Source organism: Artemia franciscana, unplaced genomic scaffold, assembly GCF_032884065.1.
Source record: "Artemia franciscana unplaced genomic scaffold, ASM3288406v1 PGA_scaffold_38, whole genome shotgun sequence".
In the NCBI taxonomy this organism is placed as follows: Eukaryota; Metazoa; Arthropoda; class Branchiopoda; order Anostraca; family Artemiidae; genus Artemia; species Artemia franciscana.
The window spans coordinates 1,264,847-1,279,935 of record NW_027062676.1 but is presented as its reverse complement, the minus strand read 5'-3'; the positions used below and the strand labels follow the sequence as shown (position 1 = coordinate 1,279,935).

At 36.0% G+C, this 15,089-nt stretch overlaps 1 protein-coding gene across 4 annotated transcripts in view; it reads right to left on the bottom strand.

The window, feature by feature from the left end:
* Nucleotides 1-15,089, bottom strand: part of LOC136041802 (KAT8 regulatory NSL complex subunit 1-like) — a 65,591-nt gene that overhangs the window by 34,630 nt on the left and 15,872 nt on the right. For all 4 annotated transcript variants that reach the window (XM_065726558.1, XM_065726557.1, XM_065726559.1 and 1 more), the window contains exons 3-6: nt 14,062-14,184; nt 8,424-8,758; nt 3,856-4,074; nt 2,094-2,216 (exon numbers count right to left, since the gene is read on the bottom strand). In XM_065726558.1, the coding sequence (XP_065582630.1) occupies nt 2,094-2,216; nt 3,856-4,074; nt 8,424-8,758; nt 14,062-14,184 (800 nt within the window). The remainder of the gene's footprint in view (nt 1-2,093; nt 2,217-3,855; nt 4,075-8,423; nt 8,759-14,061; nt 14,185-15,089) is intronic.

Below are 15,089 nucleotides of genomic sequence, written 5' to 3'. Positions count from 1 at the left end.
TAAAGTAACTTTTAAGACAAAAAAAAATCATTAACTAGCCATAATTATTCACGAATTTAAATCAACAAAATGTCGACTCCTCTACCCCCCTCCCCCCAAGACGGACACTAAGGAGTGTGTTCCAAATTCCATCGACCCAGTGAATATATACGTGAAAGAACGAAGCCAATCAAGTTTCGAGGATGGCTCCTTTTTTGCGTTTCTAGAATATTTTGCCTGAATTGTTAATACTGATTTTTTTTTTATCAGAGAAAACAAAATATAAAGCCCCCTTTCAACCCCCGGAACCCTCCATCTCAGATTTCCCATCTTCCCTACATTCCCTTCCAAGACCCCTGGAAATTCGAACTCAACATTGGTAGCCTTTCCCAAGATATTAAAGATTAATTTTCCTAACATTTGTAGCTCCTTTTGATTTAGGCTAATGAAAATCATTCCAAAACATTTCCAAAAGGTCATTAATTAGTCCAAAGGTGTACTCATTAATAAGGTGTGTTTGGAGAGGTACGAGCCCCTGAAAAGCGCGTCTTAGTCCATTATAAGGAATAGCCACCCTGGCCGAGAGGGTTGGTGCGCTGGATTCGGGATCCCTTGTCTAAGAGGACGCGGGTTCGAATCCCAGTGTACCCAATTCTTCAGTTTGGGACGGAGGTTAGTGGCGTGACTCTGTAAGCTTAGCCACAGTCAACCCAGCTCTAAATGGGTACCTGGAGAAATCTGGGGAAGGTAAACAGGAAGGGTGTGCGAAAGCACAGGTTGGCTGGCCCCCAACCCCCCATTGCACTTCCTGGCTGAAGGGCCAAGAAAGGGAGATCAGCACCGCCGGTACGGACTGTAAAGTCTAATGCCGTATCCTTTACCTTTTTTTTATATAAGGAATACTAACGTGCCCAAGATTTTATTAGCATACAAAACGGACAAGTGCCTAAAACTTAATTCGAGGGAGATGAGAAATGAATTAGTTCTTGAAACCACTAATAGGTATTTTAACCAGTGAAGTTTCTCATATTTTGAAGGGGAAGGTCCAAACTAGATACTCAATCTTGTCTACGGCCACACGCTGCATTTCCCTTTCTATCCATACTCATTTGTCTTAATTCATTTGCTTTAATACATTGGCCTATTTGAATAGTTGAAACATGTTTGTTATTAATCTTAATAAATTTGCGCGAAATTTTCTTGGCTAGGAAAAAAATTGACAATTAGCTAAATTTCCGGTTTGCCAGTCGATCGGCAGCCAATGCCAGAACTATTTTTTAGTGAGACGTAAACTTTGTCATAAACATAATTCAGAGTTTCAATCAACTAAAGGCAGTTTTTCTTTATGCAATCGATTCTACGATTAATTAAATAAAAAAAGTCTTTTTTCAACTGAAAGTATGGAGCAACATTAAAATTTAAAACGAACAGAAATTATTACATATATGAGGGGGCTCTCTACCTCGTCAATACCTCGCTTTTTACACTAAAGTTCGAATTTTGTTTCAATTCTTTAAGAATGAGCCCTTACTCACAAAGGCCGTTTAAATAGCTCTTTTGAAAGTACTAGACTTTAGCGTAAAGAGCGAGGTATTGACGAAGGGGTGAACCCCAACGTATACGTAATAATTTTTGTTCGTTTTTAGTTTTAATGTTGCTCCTTACTTTCAGTTGAAAAAACGTCTTTTTTAATTTAATTTCTGATTGCTTTTTAAATAATGCTGGGAAATCCGACGCCCCCTTCCGGAACTGTTTGATTTTATAGAAGCCAAGTTTGTAAACATACTTTTAATGACTAAAACAAATTGCAGGAATTAACAATGAGAAAGCCAAGTACATGAAACTGCAAAATTACCCTTTTTGCTTATTACGCCTTATATAATCTAGCCGTTCATGCACGTGTTGAAGGTCTCTAATTTGGAATAAATCTAATAGCGACTATCTGGGCTACCAATAGGGAGTGATGTCTAAAGCCTTTCTTTCAAAAGGAAACGTAACCGAACTTCAAGACGAAATGGAAAAAAAACTTCGAAATTGGAAAATTGGAAACAATTATCTTTAAACATAATATTCACAACTAAAAATCAATCAAGATGTTTTGATAAATTGTTTACCAAAAGCTCTCTTCCTATGCCTGGTGGAGTCACTAGTTTGTAGTTTTTCCCTAACTGCTATTGACGAAGAACTGCAGCTTGCATCAGAATCCAAATTATCTAACTGAGTGTGACTCTTGCTACCTAAAAAATAAAACAAAGTAATAATTAGCTTCGTCAAATAAAAAGGGCTGAGCAAATGCCTCCCAAAGAGAAATACGAAGTTTAACATCCTTTTTCAAAAGTCACTGTAGTTCTAACACGAATTTCGTCACCTTTAACACGAAACACAGAAATGGCTGGACTGTCTTCCAAATCTTTAATCAAAGCCGACTGAAACACAATATTCCCATATCCTGCATGCTTAGTGACGCTCAGTCTATACAAAGTGGAAAAAAGGGACTGAGAGAGTGATGAGGGGTACTTGTCTGTTAAATGGAACGCACTCAATAAGCGAAGTTAGGTTAAACCTAATGAAACATCCCAAAACATGATGATAATATAATACTTATAGAAACAAAATTATGGAAACTACGACAAAGAATTGGGGAATGCAGGCCGCACAGAACCCATTATATTAAATACCTAGCCCAACCCCGATCCACCTCTATATATTAAATATTTAATAAAAATATATGCACATCATAGTTTTCTCACTTACAATAAGCAAATAATAACCGATCCAGGAAGGGATACCTGTTTCTGCCAAATGTTTGTTACACAGCGTAATTCTTGAGTGTGTTCCGTTTAACAGACAAGTATCGGGGGAGGTTCTTGGAGATTTGTCAAAAAAAAAATCACGTTGAAAAACTGGAATAATGGTGGCCTAAAAACATACATGCATTCCAATGAACACAGCCTAAATCTGTGCCTATACATTGAGGAGAAAGGGTTTGCATTTCTTCTCTCCCTTCACTAAAATCCCTCCCAGCGCCTCCACCCTCACTATTGAAAAACTAGAACATCTAAAAGCTAAAAACTAATATCTACAACTGCACTTTCAAAGGTCAGACACCACCGCACCCCGAAAAAAGAAGCAAATTCGACCCCCCGTACATGAATGCGAGTAACTTTTATATAAATTTATACAAGTATAAATTTCTTATGTCATGGTAAGATATCTGGCTAATTAAGTATGAAGAAGTCAGAAAATGGTTCAATGTAGGATAAATGATATAAGGAGCCGGAGCAACGGTAATCAAAAGCAAAGGAATGGAGTAAAAAAGAATTCAATAAAATAAACTGAATTAAATAAAAATGCCCGACAATGACATGGCAAATGACTGGCCAGATTTCGCTGAACTAAGAAATTGATATCAGAATATCCACAGCTGCAGTTGAGCCTAAACAACTTCTCCTAACTAGGTTCGACCACTAAGCTGGGCTTAGAAATTCATAGGGTAGACTTCTTGGGAATTATGGTTTTGTTATTTTCTTCAACAACACTACAGTCGATACCTCAACGTTAAACGGCGTTACATAAGATGAAATGAGGGTGTATTTTTTTTTGGGGGGGGGTGGGAATTTACCTTTAGGACATAATTGCACGTATTAGTTTTATTCTTCTCGGCCACATACAACGATAAAAAGTGATTTATTTATAAAAAAAAAAATTATTCTATCGTTGCTAGGAAAAATAAGGACTCTTTTAGAAAAAATTAGGAAAATAAGAAAATTTTACCCGTAACTTTTCCACCAAGATCATTTCTCTCACAACTAAGAAGTATCAAAAATAAACGGACCAAGCATAAAAAACGTACACAAATGTCATAAAAAAATTTACCTTTATCGAGATATGAATAGAGTAAACCAGATGATTTACTCAGATGTCGCCTATAATCCGTTTTAGTTAGAGGCGGGGGTGTTTCAGGTCGGTAGCTCAAGGCTTCTGGGGGAGGAAGACTTCTATGTAGGACTGTATCAGATAATGGTTTAGTTCTGACTAAAGTTCGCCACTCTCCGGTATGTATTAACGAATCAATATGAATACTCAGTGGCATTTCTGAAAAAGAACAAAAAAAAACATAAAACTAAGATACATTCGCTTGCATTGTACTAAGTTTTAACATTTCCTAAATGGCAAATTTTGGATATAATTGAAGAACTCAACTTTTAATACGTTAGCAAAACTGTAAAAAAAAAAAATCCAGGACCGCACACAAGATTTCGCGTAGGAGGCATGAAGGGGGAGATTTTTCATCTTCAGGAATCCGCAAACATTCATTTTCATGAATTCGCAAACTTTTTTCAAAAAATTCTAGTAAAAGGACAGTGCGCTACAATTCAGTTTTTGTGGGAAATTTAACAATAATATAATGCAATCACTAGCTCATGCTTACATAGCCATGGATTACACAAATCGGTAAATAGGGAGTTATTTTCAAGAAAATTTCGAGAAGAACGTGCTAAAACTCTGCATTCAGACCTTACCGTGTCATTTATCATGTATCCAGACCTGCTTGGAATGAATATCAGCTTAAAATTGCTTTAGACTTGAGTTTCATCCAAAAAGCATATAAAAGCCAAATCAAAGGGGAAAAGCCCCAACAAAATTTTGATTAAATTAATTAGTATCATATGCTTAATTAGAATCACAACGCCCATTGCTCTGCTTTGACCTTATGCTCATATTCTGCTTCAGCTTCACACTCATTTTGGTTTTGCTGGTACTATACTCTTATGGTTCTTGGCTAAACATTCTAAATAGAGGGAAGAGCATCATATTCCAGATTATCAACAAGAGCTGTCTTGTCGTTTGACAACCCAACCTATACGTGCACCTGATGACACTAAGCAGACAATCTGGTGTGGATTCCGCATCTGTCACGACTAACACAAATTCATTATCTTGAAGGTATTAACCCTAAGCGGTAGAGTTCAAGACTGAGATTCTTTTTCAAATTGCCTTAGGCTTAATTTTCATTTCAAAAAACACATAAATGCCAAGTTCAATAGGGGGGAGAGTCGGAAATTTAATTTACTCTTCTTTAAAAATGTTTTGGAATGTCGTTTTGTACCTTATCTTACCTACTAAAATGCAAATAATTTACGCATGAAAAATCTTACCACCTAAAATTCAGAGAGTCAAAATTTTTTAGGCTGCCCAAAATTGAGCCAATTGTCCCAAGCATATTCTTAGGGGGGAAATAGGAGAACAGTTTCATTCTAAACTTGACATATGAGACAAGAAGATTAAGTGCAAACAGTCATGTAATCAAAACTCAGCTAAACAACCAGCCTTTTCGTCAAAAATGGGTGATTTACCCATTCTGTCGGTCACCTAGAGTTCAGAAATAATATTTCAAAAGAAGGCTTTACTTTGAATATGACAAGTAAAAACTATAGAATGCGTAAAAAGTAAGAAACAAATTTGATTAAAACTATTTGACATCACATCCTTGATAAGAACCACAGTGCTGACTGCTCTGCTTTGACTTTATGCTCATATACTGCTTCAGCTTCACATTCTTCTTGGTTCAACTGATCTTATGCTCCTGTAGTTCCTGCCGCTTGATATTCACTCTCAGCAGTTTTGAATATATCGTAAAAGACCATTAAAACCCATTCAAAGCAAAAGCATCTATTTTTGATTTTTGGCTAAAATTCAGTCAATTTTGACATTCGATTTTGGTAGTTCTTTATATGCGTGCATTTCCTAGTTTCAGATTTTCATACAGTTTTATTATGCTATTCTCCAGATTTTTCTGAACTTTATGATGTACAAAACCATTTGTGTGGCACTTTGTTCCAAGGTTGACATTTTTTTTTCATGTAAAATGACTAGCCTAAAATTCATTCAGCGAGCCTTTAAACTCCATTAGATGCCACTGCAGCTCCCCTCTGTATTTCCATCGAAATAAGTATCTCTAATGTGACATTTTTTGTAATACCTTTTGATTTTTTCAATGGCACCAAAAGAAACCTTTAGGCCGATAGTGGCGAAACTTTTGGCAAACCCGGTCAAAACTTTCGACAGCACTGGCTAGTATTATTTCTGGATTTTGACGAATGCAGAATTACCTTCCCGCAGCAAGGAATTTGTTTTTGTTTAGACCATACTAAATCAAGATCGTTAGAAGTGGACTTAGTTACGAATTTTATACATATTTTTGGAAAGTTACACAGGATTTATGATCTATTCAATGTTTGGTAAAAAATAATTACAAAAAACTTTTCGAAAAAGAAGCTTTTCAAAGAAAAGTAAAGGCCCTATTAAACTTAAGATTAGCAGAATTAAATTCCTAAAAGAATTCGAACTCAAAACGACCAGAAATTACTGTTAAAATATAAATGAAAACCAAAATAAAGAAAAATAAAAAAAAAACATTCATAACAACCAACATAAAACATGTACTAACATAAATGAATAAATACATCTTAAAATGACTAAAACTTAATGTGAATATGCAAGTCAAGCTTAGCACGAACAAAAATCGCTACAAACAAGAGTTTGGCTACTATCTCTTCCCTAACTGTAAAAGTCTAAAGCCTACAGCATCATTGACACTTTATTGAAAACGAATTATATTACAAATATTTTCTTTTGTAGATATTACACCATTGAAAATAAAAATAAAAATTACAATTAAATACAATCTTGAAGTGAAGAGCTTTCAGAAATTAATACTATTATACATCAAGTATTCAGCTAAATTTTATTAGTTGCTTCCATGACTTTTCATTACAGAAAAGTCATGATGTGACAAAAGGACATGAGAAAGCTGGCTGGCTGCCCTCCAATCAATTTTAATTCTTAAAAAGGGCACTAGAGCTTTCGATTTCAAACCAAATGAGCCTCCTCCAATGTTTATACGACCACCACTCCCATAGAAACCTTAATGTTAACAATGGGTAACTAGCATAACTTATAGCCCTTGCTCCAAGGGCGGGGGAATCAAACCTAGAATCATAGTTATTTTACATTTGGACCATTTTTACAAAATGGTTATCTCAAAATTTGATCGGATGCATTCAGGAAAATAGGGCGTGGGGAGAACCGTAGTTGCCCTCCAATAACTTATGACTCTTAAAAATGGGACTAGAACTCTTAATTTCCAATCAAATGGGCCTATTCCAAAGTTTATAGGACCACCCCTGTCATAGAAAGTGTCTATGGGAAAATATGAATAATAATAAACACTGGAGCCTTATGGCCTTTACTATAGGCAACGCTATAGTGTTGCCTCTGATTTGTTCTATGAGAGCAATGTTTAAGCATATATTGTTATAACCTAGCAACTAAGTTAAGGCATATTATTTTCCATTTAACAGCTTTGAATATCGTGAAAAATCGACTGAGGTGTTGACAACCCTTTGGAGTGGTATACCATCCTTTAATTTACGTAATACATTAGGAAAGTCTTTTTTTGGCTAAACACTTTTAGAGATGAGCCAAGTAAGGAGTAGGCAGTCTACCATGTTTTAGTTTACACAATGAAAAACACAATAAATAATAATGAAAGTCCACCTAAGGGGAGTGTTTAATAGGAGGGGGACAGCAAAAGCTGAATTTACCGCCAGCGGCTGAAAAAGCTACTTACTCCTGCAATCCTGGCCCTAATCCTATATACTTCCTAATATACCGTAGATGTTTTTGCATTCAATAGCTCCTGAAAATAATCTTCTCATGTTCTGTTTTATGTTAACTGTTAGCTTCAACATATTCTATCCCATTAGAAGAGCTAGAAGTGAGAATTCTCAAACATTCAAATTGAATAAAGTTTCAGGAAGAGGGAGGTACATTGTTGTTTATGGCCATTTTCCAAACGCCAAAAGTGGAGAAAAAACGAATAAAACCTCCTAGAATGGATTTACCACCCAATTAGGGCCGGGGACGTTTTTCTTTAATACAATTACGGTTTACACACTGTCTGCCAACCTCAACAGTTGTTTTACTCCATAAATGAAACTTTCAAGAGTGGACGTACATCTAAAATAACCGTCCAGGAAAGGGTTGAAGTTCATCAATTCACCACTTCTCTGCTTGTAAGGCTGCAAAGATAGGCAACTCTCTAAATAAAGGTCTTTAAAAAAAGAAAGCTTATTCTGCTTCTCTTAAGTAAGAATCCTTGGTAAGGAGGTTTTCTAGGGATTTGGCTGGATTCTTAGCCAGATTTTGTTCAAAGTTAAAACCGATTTTTCTAGAATCTTCCAGATGTTACAACTAGGGAGGGATAAGCGATTTGAGGTTAAAAACAGATTCTAAGACCCTTATTTAGGCTATATACACATTTAGTTGTTGACATACACATTTAATCTGTTGTTGACATCAATTTACCAAATCCCTTCAAAAAAGCAAACTTATCATATGTTGAGAATGATTTAAAATGTAGATGGTAGAAGAACACTTACCATTTCTTGCAGATAAAACTGGATGAAAAGCTCCGTCTATCTCTGAAATCCTTAGCCTTGCAGAATCATGGCGGTTCACATTTTTTATCTGTTTATTTTCACCACCACACAAAAAACATGGATTTTTTTCAAGGAGACAGCCACAGTTCACTGGTTTCTGTTTTGTCTGTTTAGAAGAAATAGCACATTTTGATATTGTCTTGCTAGAGCTTTGAACTAGTCGGCGACGTTGGAACGATTTACCAGACTTGAGAATAGGACGAACCCGGCTAGAACTCGCTTCACAATCACAAGATGGTCCAAGGTCAACTCCTTGCTTTTCAGCTTTTAATTTGCTACAGGAAAAACTTCAATAAAAATAGGACAGTGGGTAAACAGTCAAAAGTAGCTAGCTTATAAGCCAGACCCTTTGGAGGGGGCCGGTTTAAAACATAAAAACATGCATTCTCATGCAACACTTGACAACAGAAAATTGTACTTACAAAAATATCCGCAAACACAGGTGGGGAAAGCGGTCATATTTTTTACCCGGCCTCTCTTGTCACAAAATTAGACGTATTCTTAGGTAACAATCCATATAAAGATACCTGTAACTCAAGAGGGGAGAGAGGAGAAAACTGTATAATGTCTCACTCAACTCCCATAGTTACAAGCATATCTGCAGACACAGGTGATGGGGGGGGTCATGTTTTTTTTTTTATCTAGCTTCCCTTTTCAGAGAACTAGATGTATTTAAAGGCTAACATTTATATAAAAGGAATCCGATTTCAGGAGGGACGGGTCATGCTTTCCACCTAGCCACACCAGTGAGGAGACGCCTCCCTCTTACGGTCATACGTAGGCCCCTAAGTTTCCAATTATACCTGCAATGAGTAAACTTGTGGCCCAAAATACAATTTAAGAGATCCTAGCCCACCCCCCTAAAGAAACTGATAGCCACAAGCATTTTAGATAGATTAAAAAATAGTTAGAAAAAGAGGTAAAGAGGAATATACGCGAGATCAGTGTCAATCCTGAAATAAAACATGATTTGCTCAGGGGGTTGAGAGGTTTATTTGCATAGATTAAATTTCTGACTTAGTTACTCGAATTATTTCCCAAATCCTTATTTTTTGGTTTTGTCTACCAGTCATACAAAAAGTAAACAACGCAGTTCCAAATTATGCACACTGACCATCTTCATATGCATTCTAGCAGAAAAGGTGGACAGGTTGCACCTTGTTGTAGGCCTAACGAAAATTGTTTGAAGAATTATACGTTTTAGATCGGTGTTACAAACAGGGCACGTAACTCCTCGAAGTCATCCGCGCTAAGTTTTTGGGAGAATCTGTATGCATGTCTGCATTTTGTTTAAAACGGAGTCATACAAGGATTCTTAATCTCAGCACAAACAAAAACGGAATGTCCAAGTTGCCGATTGAGTCAGTGCAAAAACAACCCAAGTCCTGAACGGTTTAAAAATAAACGGGTCCTGATTTGGTACAAAAACGAGCGAAGTACTGACTCGGTACAGCAACGACTTAAGTCCTGACTCGCTGCAAAAGCGAGCTAAGTTTTAATCTGGTTTATTTTTACTACGGATGAATAAATGAAACCTAAAACGAACAGAAACTAAAATGAACAGCCAACCCAAGAACAGCAGGACTGCCGCTTCTTTTAACCCCGCAAAAGCTTGTGTCATACGTGCTTTACTGAAAACACTGCATATATTAAACAGCTCTTATTATGTCACGATAAAATGAAAACATCAAAAAAATATTCAACCCTCTTTGAGTACTTTTTCGCAATATTTTTAAGCAGCGAATCGTTTAACATTTTTAAGCAGCGTTTTATTGTTCTGATATACTGCAAACATTAATCGATACTGTCTTCCGTTTAAATATATGAAACATGAACTGATTACTCGCTTATTCGTTCGCCAACATAAAATGTTACTCTAATAAAAAAAGTTTCTTTTTCATGCATCTATTTCTAATACTTCTTAACGAAAATACAATCAAAAGAATAGGTTCTGAATAATAAATACCCTGTCCTTCTAAAATAGTAAAATTGTATAAAAAATACTCTTAGAACTTTTTATGAACTGAATTTATTCATTTTAATTTCTGTTTGTTTTAAATCACCTTCTGCCTGTTTTCGGTTTTTGGATTGGTTTTTACTTCTTTTTTTCTCTCTTTGAGAAATTGCGATTTCAGTTCAAACGAGAACGCTTCCGAAAATAAGATCACTGATTCAACAAAGTAACCTATTTGAAAAGAACAGTAAAAAAATATAAACCCATGAAATGAAAGATACCGAATCTAAAATTTCTGTAAACAGGGGTTTGACAATTCTTTTAGAGGGTTTTTGAGTATCCAGAATTTAATAGTGCAATTCTCACTACTATCTCTTTTGAGAGATTTTCCGTATTTTCTAAATTCTACAAATGTACCAACATTAATAATTTGCAAAAGTTCCCATATTCCGAATCACAATAAAATAAGATTCCTTTTATGTGAATGTTTTGTCATCGAATTCCTTTTTGAATTTCGATTAGTGGGCTATTGGCAGGGTTTACTCTACACTTGTAATTACTAAAAATTGTTTAATATTACCCTTTTACTCGTGTTTTTAGGATACACTTTTTTCTATTTAATACAAAACCAAGACATCAAGAAAGCAAAAAAAGCAAACGGAAAGCAAACGCCATCAGCTTCACCAACATCAACATCATCAGCTTCATATTTCTACAGTTTAAACAAGAAGCAATAGAAAACCTAGCCAGCGTTGATGATGTTCCCCGATAATAAAATTGGAAAAGATTAGAATTACTTGACAATACTTTAATCCAAGTGTAAAAGCTAACAGGAGCTATGTAGAATTATTATATATTTTTTATTAGACGCTGAGTGGTTTGATCACAAACAAATAGAAAGAATAAACCTTAATATGGATGATTTATGACTAATACAATGACTTAGGATACCCATTGATAACAGATATTGTCCTAAACTCTTCCCATGTTTAGTGATGGACACTAACAACAAAATAAACAAAAGCTAAGAGCTCATATGGCACTTGTGACGAGGTCGGAAGAGCCAAGAACCAAGAACTTAAATGGCATGAGCTCTAGCAAAATTCTAAGAATCAACAGATTGATTTAAAAGGAAAATCAGAGGCTTAATGCCGATCTGGATTTAAAATAAGAGCTCTGAGACACGAGGTCCTTCTGAATATCAGATTCATTAAGATCCAATCAACCACTCGTAAGTTAAAAATACCTCATTTTTTTCTAATGTTACCAAATTACCCCTCCCCCTAACTCCCCCAAAGAAAGCGGATCCGTTCCAGACACGTATCTAGGACTTGTGCTTATTTTTACCATCAAATTTCATCCCGATCCCTACAATCTAAGGGTTTTCCAGGATTTTAGGTTTCCCCCTCCAACTCCCCCTAATGTCACCGGATCCGGTCGGGATTTAAAATAAGAGGTATGAGACACAATATCCTTCTAAATATCAAATCTCATTAAGATCCGATCACCCGTTCGTAAGTTAAAAATACCTCATTTTTTCTAATTTTTCCGAATTACCGTCCCCCCAGACGGTCAAATCGGGGAAAAGACTATTTCTACTTTAATCCGATCTGTTACCTGATACGCCTGCCAAATTTCATCGTCCTAGCTTATCTGGAAGTACCTAAACTAGCAAAAACGGGACAGACAGACTGACAGATTTTGCAGTCGCTATATGTCACTTAGTAAACACCAAGTGCCATAAAAAGGCACCCTTTCCAAATTTAAGAATGAGAAAAATAAACTAGAGTTATGTTACAAGGGCAAACTGAAGTGCTGCAAAAACTTATGGAAACGTGCTGCAGAAGCCTTTGCAGACAGGAGAGCTGGGGTTGTAAGAAGTTTTGTTCGATTCTCTTCCAGCGACCAACACCGCATTTTCCAACCTTTCCAAACTTAAGAATCGTCTCGAGAAATGTTTTCCCTTTCTAAAAAAGAAAACTGATATGCTACCTAAAGGTGTACTCAGAACACGCTTAAAACCAACTTTATATTGTAATCTCCAAAACTCAATCAATACTTCAGTTTTAAAACGCACTATATATACCAGCCAATTGCATTATTACTTTAACCTAACACAATCTATGTTGCTATTAATTTAAAAATCTTTTTCCAAAGAAAAGTAGAGCTCCACTAAGCAAAAAATGAGTAGAAATTATGTCAAATAATCTTCCAAGCGTAAAACTACCACAAATCACGATGAATAAATAAATGAAACTCAAAACGAACAGAAATTTCAATAAATGACTGAGTCAAACTCAAAATGAGCAAAAATTAACATGAGCAGGTCTGAGAAACCCAATACCTTTAAGACAACAACATAACTTACACTTTACTCGAAAAAAAGACCATGAATTGTCAGTATAATATATATATACAGAAATTTATTAGTTTTAATAATCTTTTGTTTATTCTCTTCGTTTTGAGTTTCGTTTATTTATTGATGGTGATTAGGCTAGTGGTAGCTTTACGTTGTTGATAATGGGCAACTAATATAGCTTAAAGTCCTTGCCCTGAGGGCCGTGGGGGATTCTTATCCCCAAAAACATAATTGCTGGACTTTTCAAATATGCTTAACAAAATAACCATCTCAGAATTTTGATTTGATGTGTTTGGGGAAATGATGGGCATGGAGGAAGGACTGGTTGCCCTCCAATCACTTTCGACTATTAAAAAGGGGCACAAAAACTTCTGATTTTAAATCCAATCAGCCCCTCCAAAGTTTATACGACCCTTTCCATGAAAACCTTATATGTCCCCGGGGCATAGTTGAAAGCACAACCTGAGAGCTTTGGGGGGCAATCTTCAAAGATAAAATACTGGATCTTCCAACTACGCTAAACAAATGGCTATCTTAAAATTTTGATTCGATATACTTGGGGAAATGATGGTCACGGTAGGGGGGGGGGGGCTGGTTGTCCTCCAATCACTTTTGACTATTAAAAAGGGCACCAGAACTTGCAATTTCCAATCGAATGAGTCACTTTTGAAGTTTCTACGAGAACTCCTTCAACACGAAGTGCCCTGGTCTAAAAAAATATAAATAAATAACACATTGTGCCCACATCACTCTTTACTTAGGTAACGCTACTGTGTTGCCTATGGTTCTCTGTTTATCATGAAGTGGTTACCCCCTAAACATTAATAAAAATTGCAAAACTACTTCGTTTCGTTGTTTTTACGATCATTGCCTAACCAACTCGTGAAGTCCCCTCTCTTTAAGATCGATTCAAACGACTCGCCCAGAGAGCCCAAACAATTTTAGCCTGTATGTACTATGGATTTTAATGGATAACACCATACAATTCTTCAGTTCAATAGCATAGATGTACACAATTCAACATTCTGGGAGAAATTCCCATCCTTCCAGAAAAAAAATAACACTATGGTTTGAAGACATACATGTTTTGTGCTATCTACCCTAAACTACTTAGGAACTGACCTGCCACATATTCCTTTTGAGGTGGCAAACACGTTCAAGATGAGCCAAGACTCATCAGATAAGCTTTTTTGGGTATTCATCTTCTCTCTAGGAAAAAATGATGGAAAAAATAGATGTATTAAAGATGTCAACACTCAACTTACCTTTCAAGTTTTGAATACCATGTTATACTCCTTTCGAGATCAGCAACACGAGTTTTGAGCCATACCCAGCGAGATGCAATAGCTGACCGTTCCCGTGCCCATCGCCATACAGCTCTCTCTGGTCTACAAAAAATATTGATTACTCAGCATTGTACAGAGAGCACTATTAGACAGTTTATACAAAGCATCTCAAATAAACCCTAACGTAGGCTTCTGCAAAACAGAGTTAAAGATTTAAAGTCACTAGCTTCTGAGAGCTCTGCCATCAATAGTCCACAAGAATCCCAGATATACTGGTTGTAAAATAGGCTAAAATATTGGTTCTTTATGTATATATAACTTGAGTTATACTGATAACTTGGTTATACTGACTACTTTTTCCACTATGCTTTAAAAAACCCGTGATTTATAAGCTCTACTTATGATTAACTGATAATAACATTTTGCAGAGCTTTGCTAAGACAGCTTATGTTTAATTGTTTGCAACACTGTTATCCATTACCTCTCCTGCTAGCTTACAAGGTAATGAACATTTGTCTAGGTCCTAAAATTACAAGATCTCTCTCGCTTCTTTAGCAGAGAATTGTCGTTCCCTTGGTCATTCTGTCCCTTTGCTCGGGCATCCGGCAAGCCTTATCTCATACTTAATGCGGTTATGTTTTATCAGGTTGAAAGTTGCGCTTTGTTGCTACTAATTTACTCGACATTACTGGGAATTTTAGAAAGAAAGTGTAATATTTATTAAGAGGTATCTTAATAGCGAAACGAAACTGTCTACAATCTCTTTACCATTTTCTTGAAAAACATTGCATGCAGTTGATGAAGATGGTGCTTTGACTCCTACTGTTCCAGTTGTTTAGACAAGAGTAGAAGTTACGCGGCTAATCTCATTCCAGGCATGATTCCATGCTAGATTATTAATGAAAGACCATTCTTATTACACATTATTTTCCCTTTTTTATGTTTTTAACTGTACAGAAAAAGTTAACATTAAGGATGAAACAGATTAGCCCTATAACAGCGCTGCA